The 22,791-nt window shown below is 33.0% G+C and overlaps 2 protein-coding genes across 4 annotated transcripts in view; one reads left to right on the plus strand and one right to left on the minus strand.

Annotated features, from left to right (window-relative positions):
* LOC135833287 (uncharacterized) overlaps window positions 1–22,791 on the minus strand; it is a 263,254-nt gene that overhangs the window by 115,376 nt on the left and 125,087 nt on the right. The gene's annotated exons all lie outside the window — the stretch shown is intronic.
* LOC135833285 (transcription factor Sox-3-like) overlaps window positions 1–22,791 on the plus strand; it is a 66,578-nt gene that overhangs the window by 38,283 nt on the left and 5,504 nt on the right. Inside the window, exon 4 of one of the 2 annotated variants that reach the window (XM_065347005.1) lies at window positions 15,547–15,704. In XM_065347005.1, the coding sequence (XP_065203077.1) occupies window positions 15,547–15,704 (158 nt within the window). Of the gene's footprint in view, window positions 1–15,543; window positions 15,705–22,791 lie in introns of both variants that reach the window. The other variant, XM_065347004.1, reaches the window with a different exon arrangement.

Raw genomic sequence — 22,791 nt, forward strand, 5'->3', positions numbered from 1 at the left:
ATACCTACCAAACAATTTGAAAATTTTCAACTGCTTAGAAGAATCTAAAAGTGGTCTTTGATTTTGATGGTAATGGCTTAGATCGACGCAGAATTCCAAATACATATGTACCTTCTTTTGAAACTGGGCTATTTTTCCAAAAACAGATTAGGTAGGGGCTAGAAAGTAAAACCACAATTTTTTTATTGAAAATTCCCTCTCTGAGGATCCATATCTCCTATTCAGGGGCATCTCCAAAACTCAGCCGACGAGTCTTTCAGTAGAGAGTCGCGTAGAAAAAGTATCGAAATAGAAGAATTAAAAAGTCAATTGGTGATTAAGAATTAAGCAATCAGAAGATGGGAAAAATCCGCCACAGATCAGCAGGCGCAAGTAGCTGAGAATCGAAAGGTATGGATGTATGTTAAACGACAAGCTTATAAAATACTCGTAGGAAAATAAATCACACAGTAAGTAGGTATATTCTTCATCTCATTCATTTGAACTTTTAGAGTGAAGAAATAAATTCACTTCTATATGAATTCAATTCAATCCCCCCGCTTTCCATCCCTCTTTATTTTCACCATTTCAAAATAATAAATATCTGGTTAGTGATTACTAGTACTTGAAGAAACGATAACATCCCTCCGAAGAAATTACAAATTAGGAAAATCCATTCGAATGAGTCTTCGAATGAGTCCACAAAAATGAAATTGAACAAGTCACCACTCCTCAACCTGCAACAATTCGGAGACCTTGGCCAAAAAATGGCTCCAACATCGAGCCAAACCGATTAAAAATTCTGATAAACGTCAACAAATCATCATCACACTAGATCTAGAAGAAACCCACCTGAGAAACCTCACGTCACGCCTCACTTCTGTAGCCTTTCACGCGCCATCAACAACTACACCAAACCAACGCCTCCTTGAATTTCCAAGGTTTTCATACAACCAATGCAGGGGAGGCAGTTTGGAGAGTAAATTGCAATCACCCATTTATATTGTCAGTAACTTTTGGCCATCGATCGTTCACTTTGGTACGACTTAACAAGTAAAAGGTACCTACATTTGGCATTCTGTCGATTATTTCACGGTTGCATCGAAATAATATGTGAAATAATTACAATACTGTAATTTTAGGCGTGCACTTATGAACATACCTGTATAGCCGACACAAAGGTACGAATACGTACAAATACATACAATATATTAAGGTACCATAGTATTATTATTTCTATACCCATATGACACATATCGCGACCATAGAGAGCTGCGCGGTGGCGTAAGGTATTGTTCGACGGTATGTTTTTTTTATTCTATTTGTTCTCTGTTTGTTTATTTGTATACGTAACATTGTTCGGTCGTTAATTAATCTTTTGTTTGAGTTAAAAGTGACATTTGAAACAGCCGTTTACCGAATAATAATGTCGCAATTAACGAGTATAATGTCGTCGTATTGTTCCGCACAAAATACTATTCGTTTTTGGTTTTTGTGTTTTTCTTCGCTTAACATAAACACGGCGTTCATTAAGTGTAAACAAAAATACGCATTATCGCCTCTATTATCATGTATATTCTGTATAGATGCTTTATGGTTCCGTGCAGTTCCCTTATAGCCTCTATGTACAGCATAAGTATAGATACCTATATTTTAAAGCGTTCGGAAATTCACGCTCTGAATTGATAATAGGTTTTACTCAAGCCAAGCAGCGAGTGACATCAGGTACCCAAAATTTTTTTCCCTTGACATGCCGATGTACATACAAAATGTATGTAATTTTTCAAAGTTGAACAGCTCGTAGAAATAACAAGCTTTGGTAATCCGAGCATAATTTTCCGTTGAAAGTTTTTCCTTCCGTTTTGTGAAGACTTCGAATGTGGTCATAAATTACCTTACCAGAATAAAATCGTGTTCATTTTGTTTTTCCAGCAATCGTCAAGTTTTCCGGAATAAGTTCCGCTTCGAGTTCATTTGAGAGAAAAGTGCATTATTTGCAGTCTCGAGTTTCGAGCATAATTTTTTACTCGATTAGTCATTGAATAAGATGGTGATTTAAATTAGAAAACTCAAAAATGACGCAAATGATAAACAAAATTTAAAGTACTATATACATACCTACTCGTACCTTTTTAAAAACTGCACAATCATCAATAACAAGTGGGCCGCACATATGAAAACAAACCATCAGCTATTCACTGATTGCAAGATGGTTTCTGCTCTGCATAGCTGCTTATTGGTTAATTTCTAATTTTTTGCAACCTTTAAAATTAAAGGTAACGTTTACTTACTGCAGTCTTACGATTTAGCAAATAAAAGTGAATCTGGCTTCTCAATTATTTTTTCACTGCTTGATTAAAACCTGTACGTTGTACGAATTTTTCACCACTATAAAATTGTAATTTGCGAGAAAACAAGGGAATATCTGTGATATGTAGTAGATTGGGGAATGCTTTGGAAATGAATTTCTTCATAGAATGATGTGCTGCGCAGAAAATCACCGATATTCCTCTTGTTTCGTCACTAATTTCAAATCGTGCAAGTTGTACTCAATTTTTTTTCAGTTCAACTTTACTGCACTGAACTGATTATCAAGCACGTCACCAAAATTCATTTTTTGTTGAATTTTATGGAGAGGATGTTTATTTTGGGTCTCTCTGGCTTCTTTCCACGCGGACAGTTGAACTTTTTCATAAAACTTTCTTGCTCAGTACCCAAGCTTTCAATTTTCAAAAGTTGTGACATGATAAAAATGAGCTTTTGTGTAAAAATGTACGTTTTTACAAAAATCGTTCTGGCAGCCGAACGTTTACACCAAACTGACTTTGTGGGGAGTGTTTTAAAAATGAAATTCTTCAAGGAATTCAGTGCTGCCAAGCGATCGGCGCTAAAATGCACTATTGTCTTAATATACGCGCGTTTGAAATGGTAAAGTCTTTTTTGGATGACCCTATTAAGCAAGTTTCAATTTTTTAAATCAAATAATTTAAATGATGAAAATTTTATTCGTTAGTGCTAATAAAAAATAAAACATGGAAAAAAATATTCATAAAGTAAAATAAAAAAAATTTAAACATCAAACCCAAATTATTCTCGCATTTGGTTTCAAAAATTGGCTTCATCAAAGCGCTGTTAACTGATTGGCTCTTTCTAGAAAAAATGAGACTGAAATATACGCAACTTTTTCTCGATTTCTTTCGAAATTTCAGTGCTATTACAGCTTTTCTCCTTCTCTCACCCAATATTAAGGAGTTGGCCTGCTTCGTTCGCCGAAAATCATTTTTTAAAAACTAAGTACATATTTTTCTCCAATAATCCCAATTTCCACACTTTTTGCAATAATTCACCTTAAGATCTGCACTTTTCACAAAAAGTGAAATCAGAATGTATTTCGGCCGCGATCTCTTCTAAGCGAATCTGCAAATCAAGCCATGTCTTCGGTGGTAGAGGCATATACCCCTTGAGGTACATTTGCTTTCCAGATAACTCAGCCGTCATTTTTATTGTATGACTATGAAGTCTTTCAGGAAAACACGGAAGTATTAAACTTCAATTCCTCTTTGCTAGGCAATGCAGAATTATGTTGCAAATTCTGTTTTTTAGAAGAAATTGTTTTAGAGAAAATGTGTTAGAGAAAGTGACGTAAGGAAATTCATCATTAGCTAATAAAGTTTTAGAGAAAATGACGTTAGAAAAATTTGCTATTAGAGAGAACGTTTTTGCGAAAACGCGAATCCAGAAATCCCAAGTATAACAAGCCATTTGCTATTCGCTGATTGCAAGAGAGTTTTTGCATTTTGCTTTTATCATATTGATTGATGGTTGCTAAGCTCGCTCTTAAAATATATTCAACTTGAAGCTAATTTCTCATTTCTTGATCTTTTTTATAGGTATAATTTATGAAGTAGAATGTACCATTGTATCTGCCTACTACTTTTATTAAAACAGAGTCGAAAAAATTTCTCGTAAATTAGAATATTCCACTCAACAACTTTTGACATTTAGCAACAATCTAAAAATTGTATTTTTCTGATTTTTCAGTTTAACTTCTTGTTGATAGAAAAATGTCTGATTTAAAAAAAATTGAATTCAAAAAATAATTTATTACTTATGCCATTTAAAAATTGCTTGACAATTTTTTTTCATAATACATGCAATGAAACGTCGGTATAACATACTCGATAAAAGTTGAGAAACGCTAGAATTACAACGAGTTCAAACTAGCATTGAAAAAAACATAAACCAATAGTTGAACGCAGTTTTTCCCAACTTGTTTACGTTTGAACGCGCAACGATTGGTGAAAAAAAAATACCCAAGGGAAGGAAAAAAGCAACCGTACTTTTTTCTTCCCTGGTTGCTTTTCTCCTTACCTAGGTAAGGAGAAAGGCAATCAAGTATTTTGTTAATTATTTACGTAAGTATTTTGTTAATTATTTACGTAAATCGGTTTGTTTCATTGCATTTATTATGAAATATGTAGTATATTACTATTTCAATTAATTATTGTAAGCAAGTTCTAATTTTTTAATCAAATAATTAAATTATAAAAATTGTATTTCTTGGTGCTACTAAAAAATAAAACACATGGAAAAAAAATAGTAACACATTTAAAAAGCAAAATAAAAAATTGAAAAATCAAACCCAAATTATTCTCGCATTTGGTTTCAAAAAATGGCTTCATCAAAGCGCTGTTAACCGATTGGCTCTTTCTAGAAAAAATGAGACTGAAATATTTTCAACTTTTTCTCAATTTCTTTCGTATTTTCAGTGCCACAACTTTTCCTTCTTCTCTCACCCAATAAACTTTTCACAATAAATCTGGTAAAACAAATACCTATTTGTAATTCACAGAGAGATAAGTAAAACTAGCCATTTGTTATTCGCTGATTGCAAGAGAGTTTCTGCATTTTGCTTTCACCTTATTGGTTGATGGTTGCATTGGTTGCTAAGCTCGCTTTTAAAAAAATATCAACTTGAAGCTGCTTTTCATTTCTTGATCTTTTTTATTTTCTCGTAAATTAGAAATTATTCAACTAAACAACTTTTGATGAAATAATCAATATGATCTCAACTTTGACATTTAGCATCAATTTAAAAATTTAATTTTTCTGATTTTTCAGTTCCACTTCTTGTTAAAAGAAAGATGTCTGATTTTTATACCTACAATTGAATTCAAAAAATAATTTATTACGCCATTTAAAAATTGCTTGACAATTTTTTATAAATCCTACCCCAAACTTTCAAATTATCATGGAAGAAAACAACTGCAGGTAACTTTTTCGAATTTGGTGCCAGAATATAATTGCTTAGCATTACAAAAGTACTACTCATGAATTGGCCATCTCTGAAAATGCTACTCGCTGCTTGGCTAAGTGTTGACAATGCTGAAAAAAGCCAATTCCACCAGAATTTTTTCGCGCAAAAACTCTAATGAGCAAAAAACCTCCAAAATTCATAAATCTGCTTCCTCTGAAACTTTTTTTTTCAGAATTTGATTTTTTGACAAGATTTTTCATAAGAAATGGTAAATTTCGGGGTGAAAGTGGAAGTGATTAGACTCCCTGAATTCACATATGGCAAAGTCATAATGTATAATAGCAGGCGTAAGAATAATTTTCAAAATTTCAAAATCGATTTCAGAAATCGAAAGAGCTGAAAAAAATTAGGGCATTTGGCACTGTGAAACTTCACTTTCATGCTCATATTTTGAATCATACCAAAAGACGCCTTAGATGCGGAACAAAGTATCAAAAAGTTACGTACATTTTTTAAGAAGTCATGTCCTGCTTGAGGGACTGAGGGTGGTAGGATTGTGATGATGGGTTCTAAAATTATGTTTTGCCACCATAAATAAGAGGCTGAAGATGACAAAAAAAATTGAAAAATTGACTTATGTCGATCCATCTACATATCTTACCCTACCGTACCTTTCTGTTTATTGCGTCAGAACAAGCATTTTTATTACATGCATTTTTCCAAAGTGGATTCAATGTAAATCTGTTTTTCAAAAAATAAATAAGTAAGTAATTACCTATTTTTGTACTTTTGCAAAAAAAAAAAAAAATGTTGCATTTTGAATTTCATTTCTCCTCGAATGTTTCGCAATAAGTAAAAAGGCCAAAACATCGAAAGATATCATTTCTGAAACTGGGGAAATATTTTAGAATGCAGTGATGCCAATTTTTCGCTCATTATGGCCAATTTCAAAAACCCGAATAATAGGTAAATTTTTGGCTATTTTTCTCTATTTTTTGAAATTGCAGTAATGAACAAAAAATTGGCACCGCTGCGTTCTAAGAATATTTCCCCAGTTTCAGAAATGATATCTCTTGTCGTTTATAGGCATAACTATTGCGAAATATAATGAGAAGAAATAAGTAATTTTCAAAATACAAATGTACCTAAAAATGAGCGATTCGCGAATTCTCAACCATTTACTCAAACTCCAAAAGTGATTTCTTAAATTTTCATGTATAAATATTTCAACGTCAGTCATTTTTTTCTTCGTGAAAAAATTTTTTATTCAATCTTTTTTGATGGGCACACGTCTTAGAATCCTTCCTTATGAAATTTTGGAAAAATTATTAAAAATAAAAAACACAAGGATCTTTCGATTATTTTTTTTATCAAGGTAGCTATTCGCAGATTGCAAGAGAGTTTTTATTTTTCGCTGATCGCGGTTGCTTTCAATTTATTTCCAGCTTTAATGATAAATTTAGCACACCTACCTAGAATTACATGAATTCTAATCCATGTGTTTTTACTACGAATAGAGTGAAATCTATCGAAATAAAACCCTCATCAATTTACAAAGATTTGTTTTTTGAAACGTCCTAATAGTAGAAACATCCCAAAAGAATACAAATTTCTAGCTCAAAACATTTCCAAAAAAGAGCAGTTTGGAGGTACCATTTCAAGCCATTAACATCCTCATCGTCATCACTATACATAGTTCATTTTACTTCAGTATAATTTCCAGCATTTTCATTGTTAGCTCATTTTCAGAAAACCTTACACTCTCTCTTTCCGTCTTCTTAACCTTCTCACAAGTCACAAAACAGATTTACTTTCAACATTGTCATCATTTGTCAAAATAACACGTAGTGCAATCCATCTTACACCTCGAGATGAGTAGATTTACCTACCAGATGTATGTAAATCTACACCACATCACATCGAGATCGAGTGAAAATCATACCTGTATCAAAGACAAATCACCGCTGCTTAGCGTACTAATTGGCCTCAGCACACGGTGTTCGTCCATTTATATACCCGTAGTATACTCGACATTCTCAATACCAATGGCAGATCTACCGGCCGTTATAAATGTTGCTATTTATAATAATTACTATATGAAAATAGTACGTTGTACCTACGTATGTAGAAGCGATATTAATGGATGTTGTCATTGTTAATCAGTGGATATGTAACTGCTGCTTTATGACGTGTATGTACAATAACAAAATACCAAGTACCGCTCTGGCGAGCTGCGTCGCTTCCACTCTCGTGGTTAAATCCATACACGTCTCAACTATTAGGAATCGTTTGTTATCATTTTGATAAATAGCTTCGAAAAAGACCACACAAACCCCGAATGTGTGTAATCAACACAAATAGGATACACGACTTTATATGTATTATAAACGCCCGCCGCATCAGCCTCCTATATAGGAGCCCTCTCGCTCTCGGTTTCAATTGCGAGATTCGCCGCTTAAACAATCATCAATGTGTGGTTGCTTTGTAAGGTAATGGTACTGGAGATCGATCGTTTGTCTTGCATAAGAATACTCTAATGGTTAGCTCTGGGTTCTTTGAAAAGTACCAAGTGTTTGAAGTACAATTAGATAAATAGACCTACCTGTATGACTATAAGGTTTCGTTTACGGTCATTTTTATGGTACATAGACATACACATTGCTGACTGTACTTGTAATGAAAAGGGGTTCCTTTATTTTTTTTACAAGTACTAAAGATGAGTATTAATTTTCAAAAGAACAAAACTTCAGAGTATATAATTTTTTTTGTGATGTATTACCCAAGTCTAATTACGTGTGAATGTCAATTATTGGAGAGTTAATGGTTAATGCGATGACTAGAGTTCATAAAGAAGACCGACTGATGGAATGTGCAGAAATGTTATGAAATTTTTCAGTAGATAAGCTTCACTGAAGAAGTAAACGAACAGATCATTTCAATTATTTGGCTTCGATATGATTAGCAGTTCCATTTTTGAAAATAGAATGCTGTTTTTTTTTGAATTTTTAGTGAATTTTTCAAAGCATAAAATTCTGAATTTTCACCCTATAGCGGATCAATTTCTAAAAACATGCGATGTTCATCAAAAATATTCAAATTTCTTCCATCGTGAGCGATTCTATTCAATTTATTAAATGTTCATAATTCATACTAGATATTAATGGACAGAATGGCAGAAGCATTTTTGAAAAATATATTTCCTGACCAAAATAACCCAAAAATTTTAAAGGGTATTTTTAAATTAATCCATAGCTTCAATAACATCCTACAGCGCGTTACATGCCATCCGGAATCCGGAAAAATCGCTGATTGCAAGAGGGCTTTTGCTTATTGCTTGGATGTTGGTTGCATCGATGCATTTCACTGGTTGTTTTCCAATCTTATTCTTTAATCCTGGCATGAAAAATGTCTGATTTCACTCCGCAACGATATTTATTTATGTATTTCTCAAAATCAGTCAAATTGGAATTTTGAAAAAAAATACACATCAAAATCACAATAATTTTACAGTATGTTTGTGTAATTTGTCGGAGAAAATAGTACAACAATAAATATTTGTAAGACTGTATTTTCAATTTTTCAGCTTACCAAGGTTACGTACAGTTTGGAAATAGAAATCGGACATTCGAAATTTCAAATTAGAAATTAGACATAAACAAAGCACTAGCCAGTCAGAGATTTTTTAGTTCTTTGAAAGATTTGGTTCCATTAAACAGGACGCTAATTTTACCTTGGAAACAAAAATATTATCGGTTTTCTGTACTGTTATTGATAAATGAAATACCAACATATTCATTGTACTTGGCCAAATTTTCCAATTTCACTAAACAAAAGAACTAATCTATGCATCATAGAGGTTGTTTGTATCTAATTTCTGATTTGAAATCGTGAATGTCGATTTCGATTTCCAAACTCATCCCAGAGTACCTAATCCAAAAATTGTCAAGGGAATTTTTTTTAGATTTTTTTTTAGATAATAAACCCAATAGAAACAAATACGATAGTTAGAATAATCCAGACCTTGAATGCATATTTAAAATCTCAGTCACCTGCACACAATGTTCAAACAATTGATGAAAAAATTCCACAAATCAATTACGCTCGAAAAACAGGCGAGCCCGTCTCCCAGATCAGCACAGACTTCGATTTTTTTTCTCAGACAATAGCTAACAGCAATTGCAGGACCATCGATAATACATATAACCATGTAAACCATGCTATACATCGATCTACTCCAAGTCATTAGCTATTCGCAGATTGCAAGAGAGTTTTTGTTTTTCGCTGATTGGTGTCTTCCAATTACAAGTACTTACTACTTCCAGCTTCAACTAAATTTTAGCATAATATTACATTGATTCTAATCCATATGTTTTTGCTATAAGAATGGTTTTTTTTTACACGGATTTTGGCAGATTTAGAATCCACTATACAATCTGCTAGGGTAGCAGCTTTTGAAAATGGATAATGGATTTTACTGAGTTGTGGTTGGAATCTAAAAAGTGTGTAATATAGATGTGCAGGACAACCCCCCCCCCCCCCAAGAATCAGTCATGAACAACAGCGTTTGGGACGATTCGGAACAAAAATTTCGTGATTTGATTCGTAATTGGAATCATTTTTTAAAGACGTGATCCTAAATTCATAATTAATGAGCCATAAAATAAAACACCTTAACAAATTATTTTTTTTACTCCTCGTTCTTTTCATCAAATTTTAAGACACTTCATTCACTTGAAAGCAGTTGTTGCCAATTTAATTTCAAGTCATTTTTATGCTCATTTACTCTCTGATTATATTTCATCAATTTTATTGAAACTTCTATTGAAAACTTTCGTAAAATTTTCATTATTTTTTTTTTTGTTTTCAAATACTGAAATAGCCGTTTCATTAATTCTTATACTCGTTTTCAATTATGTTTACGCCGTTTTAATAAGGGTAGTTTTGACGTTGTTTTATGGAATTTTCGTGAAACTTTGTTTAATTTTATCAACATTTCGCCTTTGATAATTTTCGAACTATGGATAACGCAATTTGGTGAAAACATTGAAACAGAAGAAAGGAATACAATACAATTCACAGACAGAAAGGTAGGATTCATTTCTAATCGAAAAAATGAAAAAGAACAACCTTGATGAGTTGTTTTGGATGGCCAAATGTTCACTTTTGAACGACCTTTTTTTTTTAAATTACGTAGGATTCAAATTCAACTTTGACGGATATTTTCATGGAATTTTTCGCGCTGATCATTGAAAAAATACTGAAAAAATTTATCACGTCAGAATTTCCCAAATTTGCCGAGTTGATCACTCTCTTATCTTATCGCTAAAACTCGATCAATTTTTGGTCAACTTTCGAGTTATTTCGATATGATAGCTGATGATTAATTTTGCGATTCTTCACGTGATTTTTTTCACGATTCGTTTCATTTCGATGCATTGATCTGTTTCGCTCAATTTTGCTCAATTTTTTACGGTGTTTCATCAATTTAAAGGCAATTTAAACAATATTTATGGAATTTCAACATGATTTACAAGCGATTTTCGAAAAATTTCGCTGAATTACACCAATTTTTTCACCAATTTATTGTAATTTTCAGTACCTAGGAGGTCAAATAAACAATACTTTTTATAATAATTTTTGCATTTCTTACGAATCATCATTCAACTTTGAAAATATTTGATCAATTTTTGGTCAAACGGATGACTTTCTGATGATTTTGATGACCTACAATGCAAAAGAATGACTTAGATGACCTGGTCGGGAAACACCTTGTACACAAGATTAATCAAAAAAGATTCAAATTCCTTTTTTTCAAGCGGTGATCCATGACTCATGATTTGGATTACCATTTTTTAGTGATTCATCCCAACCCTGATTAACAAGTGGAGCTAACGTAAGCACAATTTACTGCAGCTTGAAAACGTGATTCTGATAGAGCTTTCTCACGCTACTCATAATGAGAAAAGTAATCGTAAATAATTCTCAAATTGGTATTTTTGGCGTTTTTCATTCTTTTTGGCAGTAAAAACAAATTTTCTGGACGAACGAAACATCCTACGAAAAAAAAATCGATCAAGATAAAATTGTAGGGCGTTGAATTTCCCATCAGTGAGTAGGAAATTTCACACCTAATAATTTTATTCGTAGGTATTTGTTCTTTTTTTTGACAGGATTTTTGGTCAATCTAGAAAAATTGGTTTTTATACTCTTCAAATCATGAAAAAGTAAAAACAATTTCAACTTCACTTCTGAAATAAGCACCAAAATCTTTTCAAAAACTGATGAAATCCCGACCCCTGTATCTAAATTAAGGTAAAAAAATTGCAAAAAAAATCTCCAAAAATACGCTACGCACATTTTCAAAAAAAATTAACTGAAAACTCTTTGAAGAGTAAATATCAATATTCTAAAAGAATTATCCAATATATGTACCTAACCTTCCAGATTAATACGTACTACCTCCATAAGCTAACCGATGATTGCAAGACGGTTTTGGCTTATTGTTGATTGCAAGCTTTTCAAGTTTTGAGCATTTTCTTTCAACATGCTTCTCATTTCTTGATTGAATCATGGAACGAAGAAGTCAGATTTTATTTCATAATAAACTTCGATTTTTTTTCCAATGAGGAAAATTCATATGACGTCAATGGGAAAATTGAAACAAAATTGCAAATCTTTCGCAACGAATCTATCGAAAAAAAATATAGTTTTTGACAGTGGGTTAAAATTCAGCCCAAATTAACGACAACTCGGCAAATTTCAAATACCATAAAGAGGACCTTACATACGAGTACTCATTATGTATTGTGCTGATGAATACCTCACACACACACACACACAAGAACCATGTATTATAGTAAATCGCCTCCGGCTCGTTAATGAATGTTTTCCGAACGATTTGATCGACAATATTCGACATTCGTGCGTCAATGTGAAATATTCCGATGCCGCTTTAACAATATCTTTAATGTAATGTAACGCGCACGCTATTCATATTTTCATTTGATTGATCATACATTATCTGGTATTTAATGAAACGTTATTTTTTAACGCGCTTTATTATTACATCGATGCGTGAATAGTATATGCGTTTTAAAAAGAATAATGCGAATTTCAATAATATCCATTGTGTGGTAGACAAAATATTTTACGAGTATGTCTGTGTACAGTGTGTACTGTGTACTTGCAGCGACACGATAGTTGAATAAATACGTGTAATTTTTAGTCATTAATCTATTAGACGCACATTCGTTTAAACAATCGGCAATTATAGAATTTTTATAGAGAACGAATGAAAGCAGATCAGATCTGGGTAATGATATAAAAAATATTGGTAGATAGATAAGTAGATACATTTAGAACTTGGGCAATCCTTCGGAAAATTTTTTCGTTTGGAGAGGGAAGGGGTGGCATTTTTTCGAGACAGCTAGTGAAAATAATTGTGCAACGAACACACAAAGACCGCGGTGAGAATTTCAATTTCTTTGCTTCGACTTTTCACTACCCAGATGAGATTTGAAGTTATTTAACCAAAATTTAAATAGGTACGCCATATAATTATTTTAAAGCTACTTGTGTATATTCACTAATTGCAAGAGAGATTTTGCTTTTGGTAGCTTTTGAAATTTTTCTTCGTTTCTACTTTGACATCATATCATAACCAAGCACTGAGCATTTCGGCCTACATTAGGCTTATATGTACTACTTATTGAGCACACTAAGAAAATGCATTTCTCATTCTTCAATTGAAATTTAAAACTTGAAAGATATTCGATTTTTTGTCGAGTTTAGAAATAGGTAAATAAAAAATAAAATGAAAAGAATTGCCTGGATTGAATTCAACTGAATTTGTAATTTTCAAATAAGCTTAGTATTCACTACAGAGGCACGTGCCGAACGGAGAGGGGGAGGGGGTGGTCTCCCGCTCCAGATAGAGAAACGTTGGCAAAAATTTGAGAATTTTGGGGATAAATTGGATGAGTTGGAAAAAGTTGGGTTGCAAAAATCAAAGAATTACCAAAAACCGTGGGTTTTTACTTCTTGGATTTTCAAAAAGTTTTCGCCTTCGTGTAGCTCGGGTCAAATAATTTTCCTTTTCAATTCTCTGACCAAATTAAAGAGTAGAAAAAATTGACTTCTGACATCAAAAGTACCTAATGTTGTTTTACTGGAAACATTAACAAATCAATAGAAAAAATCTACTTTTTCGAATGAGAAAAATTAAATTACCGATTTGAGATAAAAGAGTTTCCATGCAATGTTACTTTCATTCAACACCTATAAATGACAACCAAATACTGCTAGGTATGTACTACTTAGCTCAGGTAACAGGAGCACGTCACCTCAGAATCTTTTACATTTCGAATCTTGATCCAACACTAGACCGGGGGGATAGAAGGATCCCCCCCCCCTTGAAACCTTGAAATAAAACAATTACTTACCACCTTAGTGGAGCAAGTCGGATTTTTTCAACAAAGCAAATTTCATCCCACTAGCATTTTTTTCTTTTCTTGAAAATCGCTGTAGGTAACTAGGTAGTTGAGATTTTTCAAAGTTTAAAATCGAATACATAACTTACTCAATTACTCATTGACTTATTTTTCAATTGGATGATTAAAATTGTCATTTTATTCACCACCCTTGCTGTAATATACCTATATATACTTTTTTGAGAAAGAAAGAGACAATATGAGCGACGAGCGTAGGTAAAAATTTAATTCTAAAATTCTCAGAAACTAATTTTTTCAAGGGGTTTTAACGTTTATCGACAACAAATACAACTTCACTTCCTGGGAATTTTATGACATCCTAGAAGGATGATTAATCTAACAGAAACGAAGGCGAAGCTGGCGCTGCAATGTTCAAGAGTTTCCATTAAATATACTGCAGGGTGTCCACTGTCCAGACAGATGAAGGTCAGTAACACTTCGGATTTTGTTACAACCGGGTACCAATAAAAAAAGGTTAGATAAAGGTGTTGTCGATCATCAAATTTGAAGGTGCAAATAGCGTTCTTCGAAACCAACAGTCAAAATCCATTTTTTGACCTTGGGTAATGGGTAGAACATCGATACCTAAACAAAATCACGCATCACGACTTTTAGACGACCTTACAGATTGAAAGGGCTAAGAATGAATTTCAATTTCAAAAATTAGCAATGAAAAAAAAAATTGCGGAAAAAAATAGTACGTTTATACGTAAAAATGAACAAATTTTGTTATGATGAATTTTTTTCCAACTCCGAAATTTAAAAAGATTTAAGAGCATGAAAGTTGGTAAATTTATTACGAAAACTTTCACTAAATTATTAATTTAAAAATTCCAAACACTTACTTTATAAATTTTTGAGTTGGAAAAAAATTGATCATAACAACATTTGTTCATTTTTAAACGCACTATTCTTTTCCGCAATATTTTTTTTTTCATTGCTACTTTTTTGAAATAATTATTGAAATTCATTCATAGTGCCTTCAATTAACAAGTTGAACAAAAAGTCATAATTGTGAGGATTTGTTTAGTTTTCAACGTCCTACCCACTCCCAAGGTCAAAAATGAATTTCGACCGCTAGTTTCGAAAAAAAAATTCCCTTTCAAATTCAAAGATAGGCAACACCTTTACATAACATTTTTTTAAGCAGCGGTACCCGGTTGTATCCAAATCTGAGGTTTTGCTGACCACTCACTAGGCATCCTGTATTCATCCATTCACAGGAGCTTCCTCCCAAAAAAGAGGCTAATGAGTAATGACCAATGCAACAGTTGAGCCAGTGTCAAAAGCATTTTACAAATTTAGAATTGATCACTATCATCACTAGGTAAACAATAGGTATAAAAACAAAGAGACGTTGTAATTTTTTTGAATAAAATAACCCATATTTTCAAAATATTTTGACAAACAAGTAAACACAAATCAATTCAGTTGAAACAAGTAATACATCGTTTCTTCACAGAATATAATTATCCATCCATGGGAAGAAATAAGTAGCCCTAAAAAATTCAAAAAATTTTCTCGTCAAGTTTAAACAGTAAGGACGATTCGCAGGTATAAAAATAAATCTTCGCAACTTCGATCAAAATCCACTAGAATGCGACGAGTGATGACACTCCCTACCCTCCCGTAAAAAAATGCCATCATACAGCAAAAAACACATAAAATAAGACGCCATTTAGAGACCCAACCCAACGACTTCCACAGTTTAACTTTACATCCACATAAATTTATGCCGGCTACAGCTACAACAGTAATGGGGTATTTCATCGCACTAATTAAATAATACCAGTTTATTAACGCTTAATAACATTTCAGCAGCTGGAATATCGCCGGCAGCCGCTCAAATGGGACGTTACTATTCACCTGCAGCCACAGTAGCCGCTTATGGTTCCTTAGGAGCAGCCAGTATGGCGGCTGCAGCCGCCGTTGCCGCCCAACATAATGCAATCACAGCACATGCCGCTCAGCATAATCAGGTAAATAACAAAATTTATACTTTCAATACTGGTAGATAATGATAAGAATATTCACTTTGATGATTGTCTATAAAATACACTAACCAAGCCTCAAGGTATAAGAGAAAAATGTGTGATTTGATGCAAGACACATAATCAGCATTATATGTAGCTTCCACACTTCCTTTTTCTCAAGTGTAGTTTTATTCTTGATATGAATACAGGAACTTTAATTCCGGAAGTTACCTAATATATTAATTAATCACCCAATTGAAAAATTACACTTGGTTTGTAAACAAGAATAATACTTATTGGCCTTTTGACTCTAATGAGGGTACAGTTGCCGTAACAATTAGATGATCGAGATGTCACAGCATTCCCTTGGTGACACATTTCATCACAAAGAGATTTTTTTTTAGAAACGGAAAAGCACAAGTTGATATTCGCAATGTCCGTATTTGATGGTCAACTTTGCTCTTTGTTTAAATTCAAATGGATTTCAGCAAAAATTGTGAAAGCGAGAGTAGATCTAATATGTACGAGTATTCAACCTGAACCTGATTTTGAGAAAACTTGATGAAATTATGTATTTGAGAAGTGGTAGAGTCACAGCCTCACAAGTTAGGGTCACACAACATTCAAAATTTCAAATACATACTATACTGAGAGACTGAGACAGTGCAGAACAGGGTGTCCCTGTCCTCAGTCCCACCAAAGAATGGTTGATTAACGCTGAGGTGTTATGGTGTCCAATACAAAAACTCAAATTAAACAACACCTGAGCACTAACGTAAGAAACGACGCGACGGATGAAAATATGTAGACCTTAAAATGGAATATTGAACACTTTCTGCATTATAATGAAAGCAGAAACCGAATTTTCTGGAGATATAAATATCCAAAATAAACCATTTTGTAACTTTTATTTTTTTTTTCGCAAACAATCTGAAATACTTACTATATCCTTTTCACATAATAGGTACTATGTACCTATGAAAAAAATCACTCTTCCTAATGTCTCAAAAAAGTTCCAGATTTTTTTATTGTTATTGTTAGGCCTTATAATATATACCTCATAGATGTCATCGATATTTTCAAAGCAAATCCTAAACTACGTAAAATTTATCCCAACATTGTGACTTGTTTAATGTTCTATGCTACCATTCCGATTTCTACGGCATGCGTGGAAAGAGTGTTTTCTAAATTAGTTTTAGTAAAAACTAAAATACGATCTACAATGACCCAGCCGAGGCTCAATACTTTACTTATACTGTATTTAATGTTGAGCAAGAAGATACACGTAATGTTGACGTTGTGGATGCTGTGAATGTCTTTCAAATCATGAAGTCCCGACGTTTAAAAACTTAGGTATTACTTGATACCTAATAGGTACTTTTTAATTTTAATTTTCTGTTTTTCAATTATAAGATTAGGTAATAGGTCTCTAATACCTACATATTATTTGCCAAAAAATATTGTTTACCACGAATTCTTAGGCTAATCAAATTCGAAGTTGTAAATTGTAGTTTTCTTCTGTTTTGTTGTTCCTTTAATTCAAAAAATTTGTTTTTTAAAACCAAAAATTATTCTTAAATGAATAATTTTAATTTCATTTCTTGATGCATCAACATCATTTTTCTTACTTTAATTTTTAAAACATTGTTGGGTCAGAATTAGAATTTCGGTGAGAAGAGGGGGAGGGGGGTGGTGGAAATTTCACGACTTGGTTTCATAATTTTGAAAATTGGCACACCTGTTTAGATTGGCTAGCGACGCCACTGCTCATAATTTGTCCAAAATTATATTATGGTAGATAGCCCAATTCAAATAGAAAATTCAATTGAATTTTTTCATCGAGCTGAACATGGAGCCATACTAGATTAAATCCTGCTGAATTGAAGTAAAAGTGTGACTACTTTATTCACTTTCGTTTTGCTAGGAACTTTCAAAGTTCAATTTTTAAAAATTCAACTTCTGAGAAAAATCTGTTCAAAGCTGTTGCGATTATCCCCACTTCTTTTAAAACAAAGAACTCGGAAACTGCGGTATGTAAAACTAAGCAACTTACCAAGAAAAAAAAAACTATAGGAGAAAGGAGGAGAAATTTCTTATCAGAATACACCAAAATCTGTATCCTAATATTTGTTTCAGACAAATGACTTTTTTTTTTTTGCATTTTTTATCTTCGAAAAGGAACCTTTAGGAGAATCAGGCGCGAAATTCCTCGCAGTGAATTCTCTTTTAGAGGTGAATTCTTCGTTGGTGAAAATTACCTGCTGAAAAAAATTTCATCACAAACTAATTTTAAAAAAATCATTAAAAAACCAAGTATTTTATGAAGTATATAGAGAAAATCGGAAAAAATTGGTAGAATAACTTGATTACCTAGTAATTATTTTTCATCACGAAATCTACCAATTTTTTCAAATTTTTTTTCTATAATACTGCAAAAATGTTTATGGGAGATGATTCCTCGCCGACACAAGAGTTCGGTGACGGTATTGAAGATTAGTGGGGCACATTTTGAACTGCGGTTTGACAAAATCAATCTAGATTAGAAGAGTATTATCGTAAAACTCCCATAACCAAAAAATTCAAGCAATAAAGTCAATTTTCGAGTTCTTAAATTGAAAAATTTCAGAAAAGCTATTTCAATAAGGATTTTTCAAACTTCGTAATCATTTTCATTTGCAAAAATGGAGACATTTTTTTAAGGGTTCAATAGTTCAAATGAATAAAAAATATTAGATACCTATTTAAATTTATCCTAACAATAGGTACTGCAGTTAACTACAACCAGAGTGTCTACTAAAATCAGAAAAGCGAATTTCTCGCCTTTTTCTTGCTTTTTTCTTGCTTCCAAAAATGAAATTTCTTACTCCTCTTCATATTTATCACGCATAGATAATCTCCGCTAACCCTTCTAACCCCCCCCCCCAACAAAATTTCTCAAAAATTTATTCTTCAAAGCAGAGAAGTGAATTAATTTCTCAAATGAAAAAATAGTAATAAAAAAACGTAATAAAAACAAACGTTGAGGCAAGTCTACTGAAGTGAATTCAATTCTATGATGATAACAGTAACAAAATAAAAAGTAAACTCGAATGCGGATTGAAGTCATGTTATTTGTGGGAGGGCGAGGGGGAGTATGATGCCATTTTTCCGACAAAAATCAAACTTTTAACGTACTGAATACCAGTGACATATATGTACAATTACAGGATCAAACCATGAAAGAGCTTAGGTATATTTTTATTTGTGATTGAGGTGAGAGAAAAATCAGAATTTTAGACACGAAAAATCGACATTTTAGGTTGTTTTCAGAAAACCTTTCACAATGAATGATCATTTTATTGAAATGGAGGTAAAATTACTGCTCGAGCGAAGCGAGAGCGAAAATTTGTTGAAAAAATTGGTGTGAAAAACGAAAAGACGACCATTTTGTATGCTTTATTTTACATTTTCATCGGAGCACAATAACATCAACAATTTTGATAAGTTAGTCGTTCTGTTCAGAAAATGAAAAATTTGCACTTTTCAAATGGTTTGGGTATTACCTGGAAATCAAAACTTTCCTGTTTAATTTTTGAATTCTTAAAAGTTTTGAAAATACCATTTTGAATGGCCCGAGCGAAGCGAGGGCAAAATTTTTGGAAAATTTTCAATTCGAAAAGTAGAACAACATCAATTTTAACAAAATAAAAACTTGAAATTTTGGTGGGATAACTTCAACTTTTCAGAGATTTTTGATGTGAATTTTTGGAAATTTTCTTGCTTTTCAAAGGAATTTCTATACTATTTTTTAACTTTCTTGCCACCCAAGCGAATTTCTCGCCTTTTTCTAACTTTCTCGCCTTTTTCTTGCCAGTAGACACTTTGAAACCAGCTTCTAACTGTAATGAGTCACCAGTAAATCACTGATTGCAAGAGGGTTTTTGCATATTGCTCAAAAGAATCCATCCAGTTCCAGATGCCAAGTATTTTTCCTTCGAAAAGATGTAGTATCTTTGCTAAAATGTTTAAAGCATAAGCTAGCCAATCGCATAAACTCAAAGATGATGCATAATACAGTCTTTATTGATTTTGAGTAAAACACTTAGAAATCAAAAAAATCATCCACGTGAACATGCATACATAATACTGATCTCTGATTGGCATTCTTTAATTAAAATAAAGTTCATTGACAGGATATTTCTTCAAAAATATTTTAAAAACGTGATTGCAGTAGGGTTTTCAAAAAATTATTAGGAAGTAATTTTTTTGCACTTTAAACAATCAAGAGAGTGCCCATCAATAAGCATCAGTCGAAGTTCATTTTTGGCCCTTCATCCACTTTCAGTGCAATTTGAAATTTCTGGAGAATAGTAGTGACTCGCTGGGGGCTCTAGAGTGTCAGAAAACTGGCGGTTTTCGATTGGAAAAAGTATTCAAAGTGGTTTATTTTATCTCAAAAATATATACTTAATTATAATTCACGAAAAAGTTGAAAAAAAATCATCCATAGAAACAGTTTTTTTTTCACTTTGAAAATTTTCAAAAATTTAGTAAGAATTCAAAAATGAACTTCAGCACTTGAAATTTTGATTACGAGGGGTTTCAAACATACTTCTTTGATATCCTTGGGTTTCATTCAAATCGCAGGGTGCCAATATACAAATAAATCTCTTCCAAGAGAACTCGTCATTTATATCTACAAAATTGTAAAGTTTAATCATAGAAGAAAAAAGACATCTCGAAAACATTAATCTGACAAAGGGAACCTTCTGACCTCACAGCCCCACGTTTTGAATGAAAACTAAGAGTAGATCAAAAGAACAAATCCTCCAGCTAAAATTTTAGGTGCTAGAGTTTATTTTTGGAGAATTACTTTATTTAAATTAATCTAGTTCTTCGGGTCAAAAATAAGGAAGTAATTCTTCATTTTTTCTCGATTTTCTGGAAAGTGCAGCCAATTTTGCAATATTTATAATATTGTTCTCTTTCAATTTTCAAAACAGCTACCGAAAAAGATTTCAACTTCTCACACGTGCCTTCAATCAAGTCTCGATTTTCCCAATACCACTCTCACTTTCAACAGTGATGGAAATCAACCTGTACACTGTACATTATTTAATTCACCGTCGATATTTCCTAAATAACATTCACCCCATTCCCCTTCGTTTCATCTTCCACTTCCTCATCCCTCGCCAAACAACACAGACTCAATCAGTTCATCTCGTCGTGTGTTTGCTTCCACATACAGAAGTGAGAGAGAGTCAGATCGAGTAAGAGAGCAAAACACTGCTCTACAGAGACAGAAAATATACTTACACAATTTAATAGAAAACGAACGGTATACTACGAGTATACGCGAAGAAAAAGAATATTGTTAGTAAAAGCGATATTTTTTCCATTGTTGGAAGCAATATGGAAAAAATTCCATATTATTGATATGATATAAGATATCCGGTTGAAAAATACTTCGGGTATGGCGTACGTATAAAAGTAAGGCGTGTCTTTGAGACAAGTTCTACTGCACAGAAACGGGCGAATTCTACGGTATAGTTATAAGACAGTGGTGGATGGTGTATCTATGTATCTATCTATAGTAGCATACATACGGCAATCCTAAAATATTATCGTTGATGCCTCGCAAGGCATTAAAAGAAGCAACTCCGCCGAATATACAGCATATAATTCCTATAATTCTGTACACTCTATAGTCGCTGATCAGTGTCCCGTGACAAAGTGTCTTCCATTATGTTTTATTAAACCTCCCACTTCTCTGGTTCGCTCTCTCTGTCGCTCTATTCACGTCTTCTTTTAACTTTTCCCGGCTAAATTGTTCTTTTTATTTATTTAATATTTATTTATGGAAATATATTCCAAATTCAAAGTCCCCGCTATCATCTCCAGAATCAGGCTGCACTCTTCCTTCTTATTTGCTACCCCGCATCAGCGATGATGTCCTTTTCGCCGCGTTGTGTATTTTCTTTTTTTTTCTTTTTCAATGCCTATATAATATTTTCCTCGTTTCGGGAGTAAATTATATTTATTTTTTTTATTTTGCCATATCTGCCTCATCCTGTGTACAAACACGAAATATTTTACACATTTGATGGTGTATAGGTTTTGTAGATGGTGCTTTTTTTTTCAAACTCATTCATGAGATACGATGCTTGCAATGTACATAGAAGGCGTCAAACGAGTCCGAAATATGGGACAAGTGTATCGGAATTTAATCCATTCATTTCGTAACGTTTGAAAATTCACCAATGTTGTTTTCTTCATTTTTTTCAAGTTATCATTATTTTAATTTTTTCATTTCATCCCCCCCCCCCTTCGTAATAACTATAGCTATACATCTGACAAAAATTCAAACACGAAGTTGTGCACGAATACAATTCCACCAGCAAGATTTTCTGTTCTGGTATAATTTTTAGGGATATATTAAAATTTGTTCAAGATGGTCTTGATTCCAGTCTTCGAAACCAATAAAAACCTTATCAAAAAATATATACTCGTATATCAACGGAGAAATAACATAGGCTTCAAAAGGTCAACACAGTAAGTAATCGTGCACTTTTTTGAACACCCTACGATCTACGTCTGTAAACAGATTCAAAGAGATCATGAGCAATTTTTTTCAGAAAACTCATGTCAATGAATTTCCCAAGTGACCCATCGGAGCGATTTTTCAACTTTAACCACCTCTCTCTGCTGCACAGGCTCAAGATTCTTCTCTAAAACCAAAAAAGTTCGTTGACTGAAGGTTGAAATTACACGACCCTTTTTAAAAATTTCCCTTCCGGGTCCTCCGGAGGGCGTGATAGGTTTTTCTCATTTCACTAGAAATGTCGATATTCGCGAGATGAGTCACTTGGGAATTTTAAAGGCCTCTTTCACCGTGAAACTTTTGCAAGGTTGGGATGAATCGGAGGTATCTCAACCAACAAATGAATTCGGTGGCAAAATGTTTAGAAATTTAAAGTTCGGTAGCCTATACGAGTATATTTCTCACTAAAAAAAATCGAAATCTCAGAAAAACCACGTGGGACACCAGTTTGAAGGATGGTCAGTTGTCATTACTATACACTTCAAGTAGCCAAAATGTCATTTCGACGAAAAC

This window comes from Planococcus citri, chromosome 1 (genome assembly GCF_950023065.1).
Source record: "Planococcus citri chromosome 1, ihPlaCitr1.1, whole genome shotgun sequence".
NCBI classification, from domain to species: Eukaryota; Metazoa; Arthropoda; class Insecta; order Hemiptera; family Pseudococcidae; genus Planococcus; species Planococcus citri.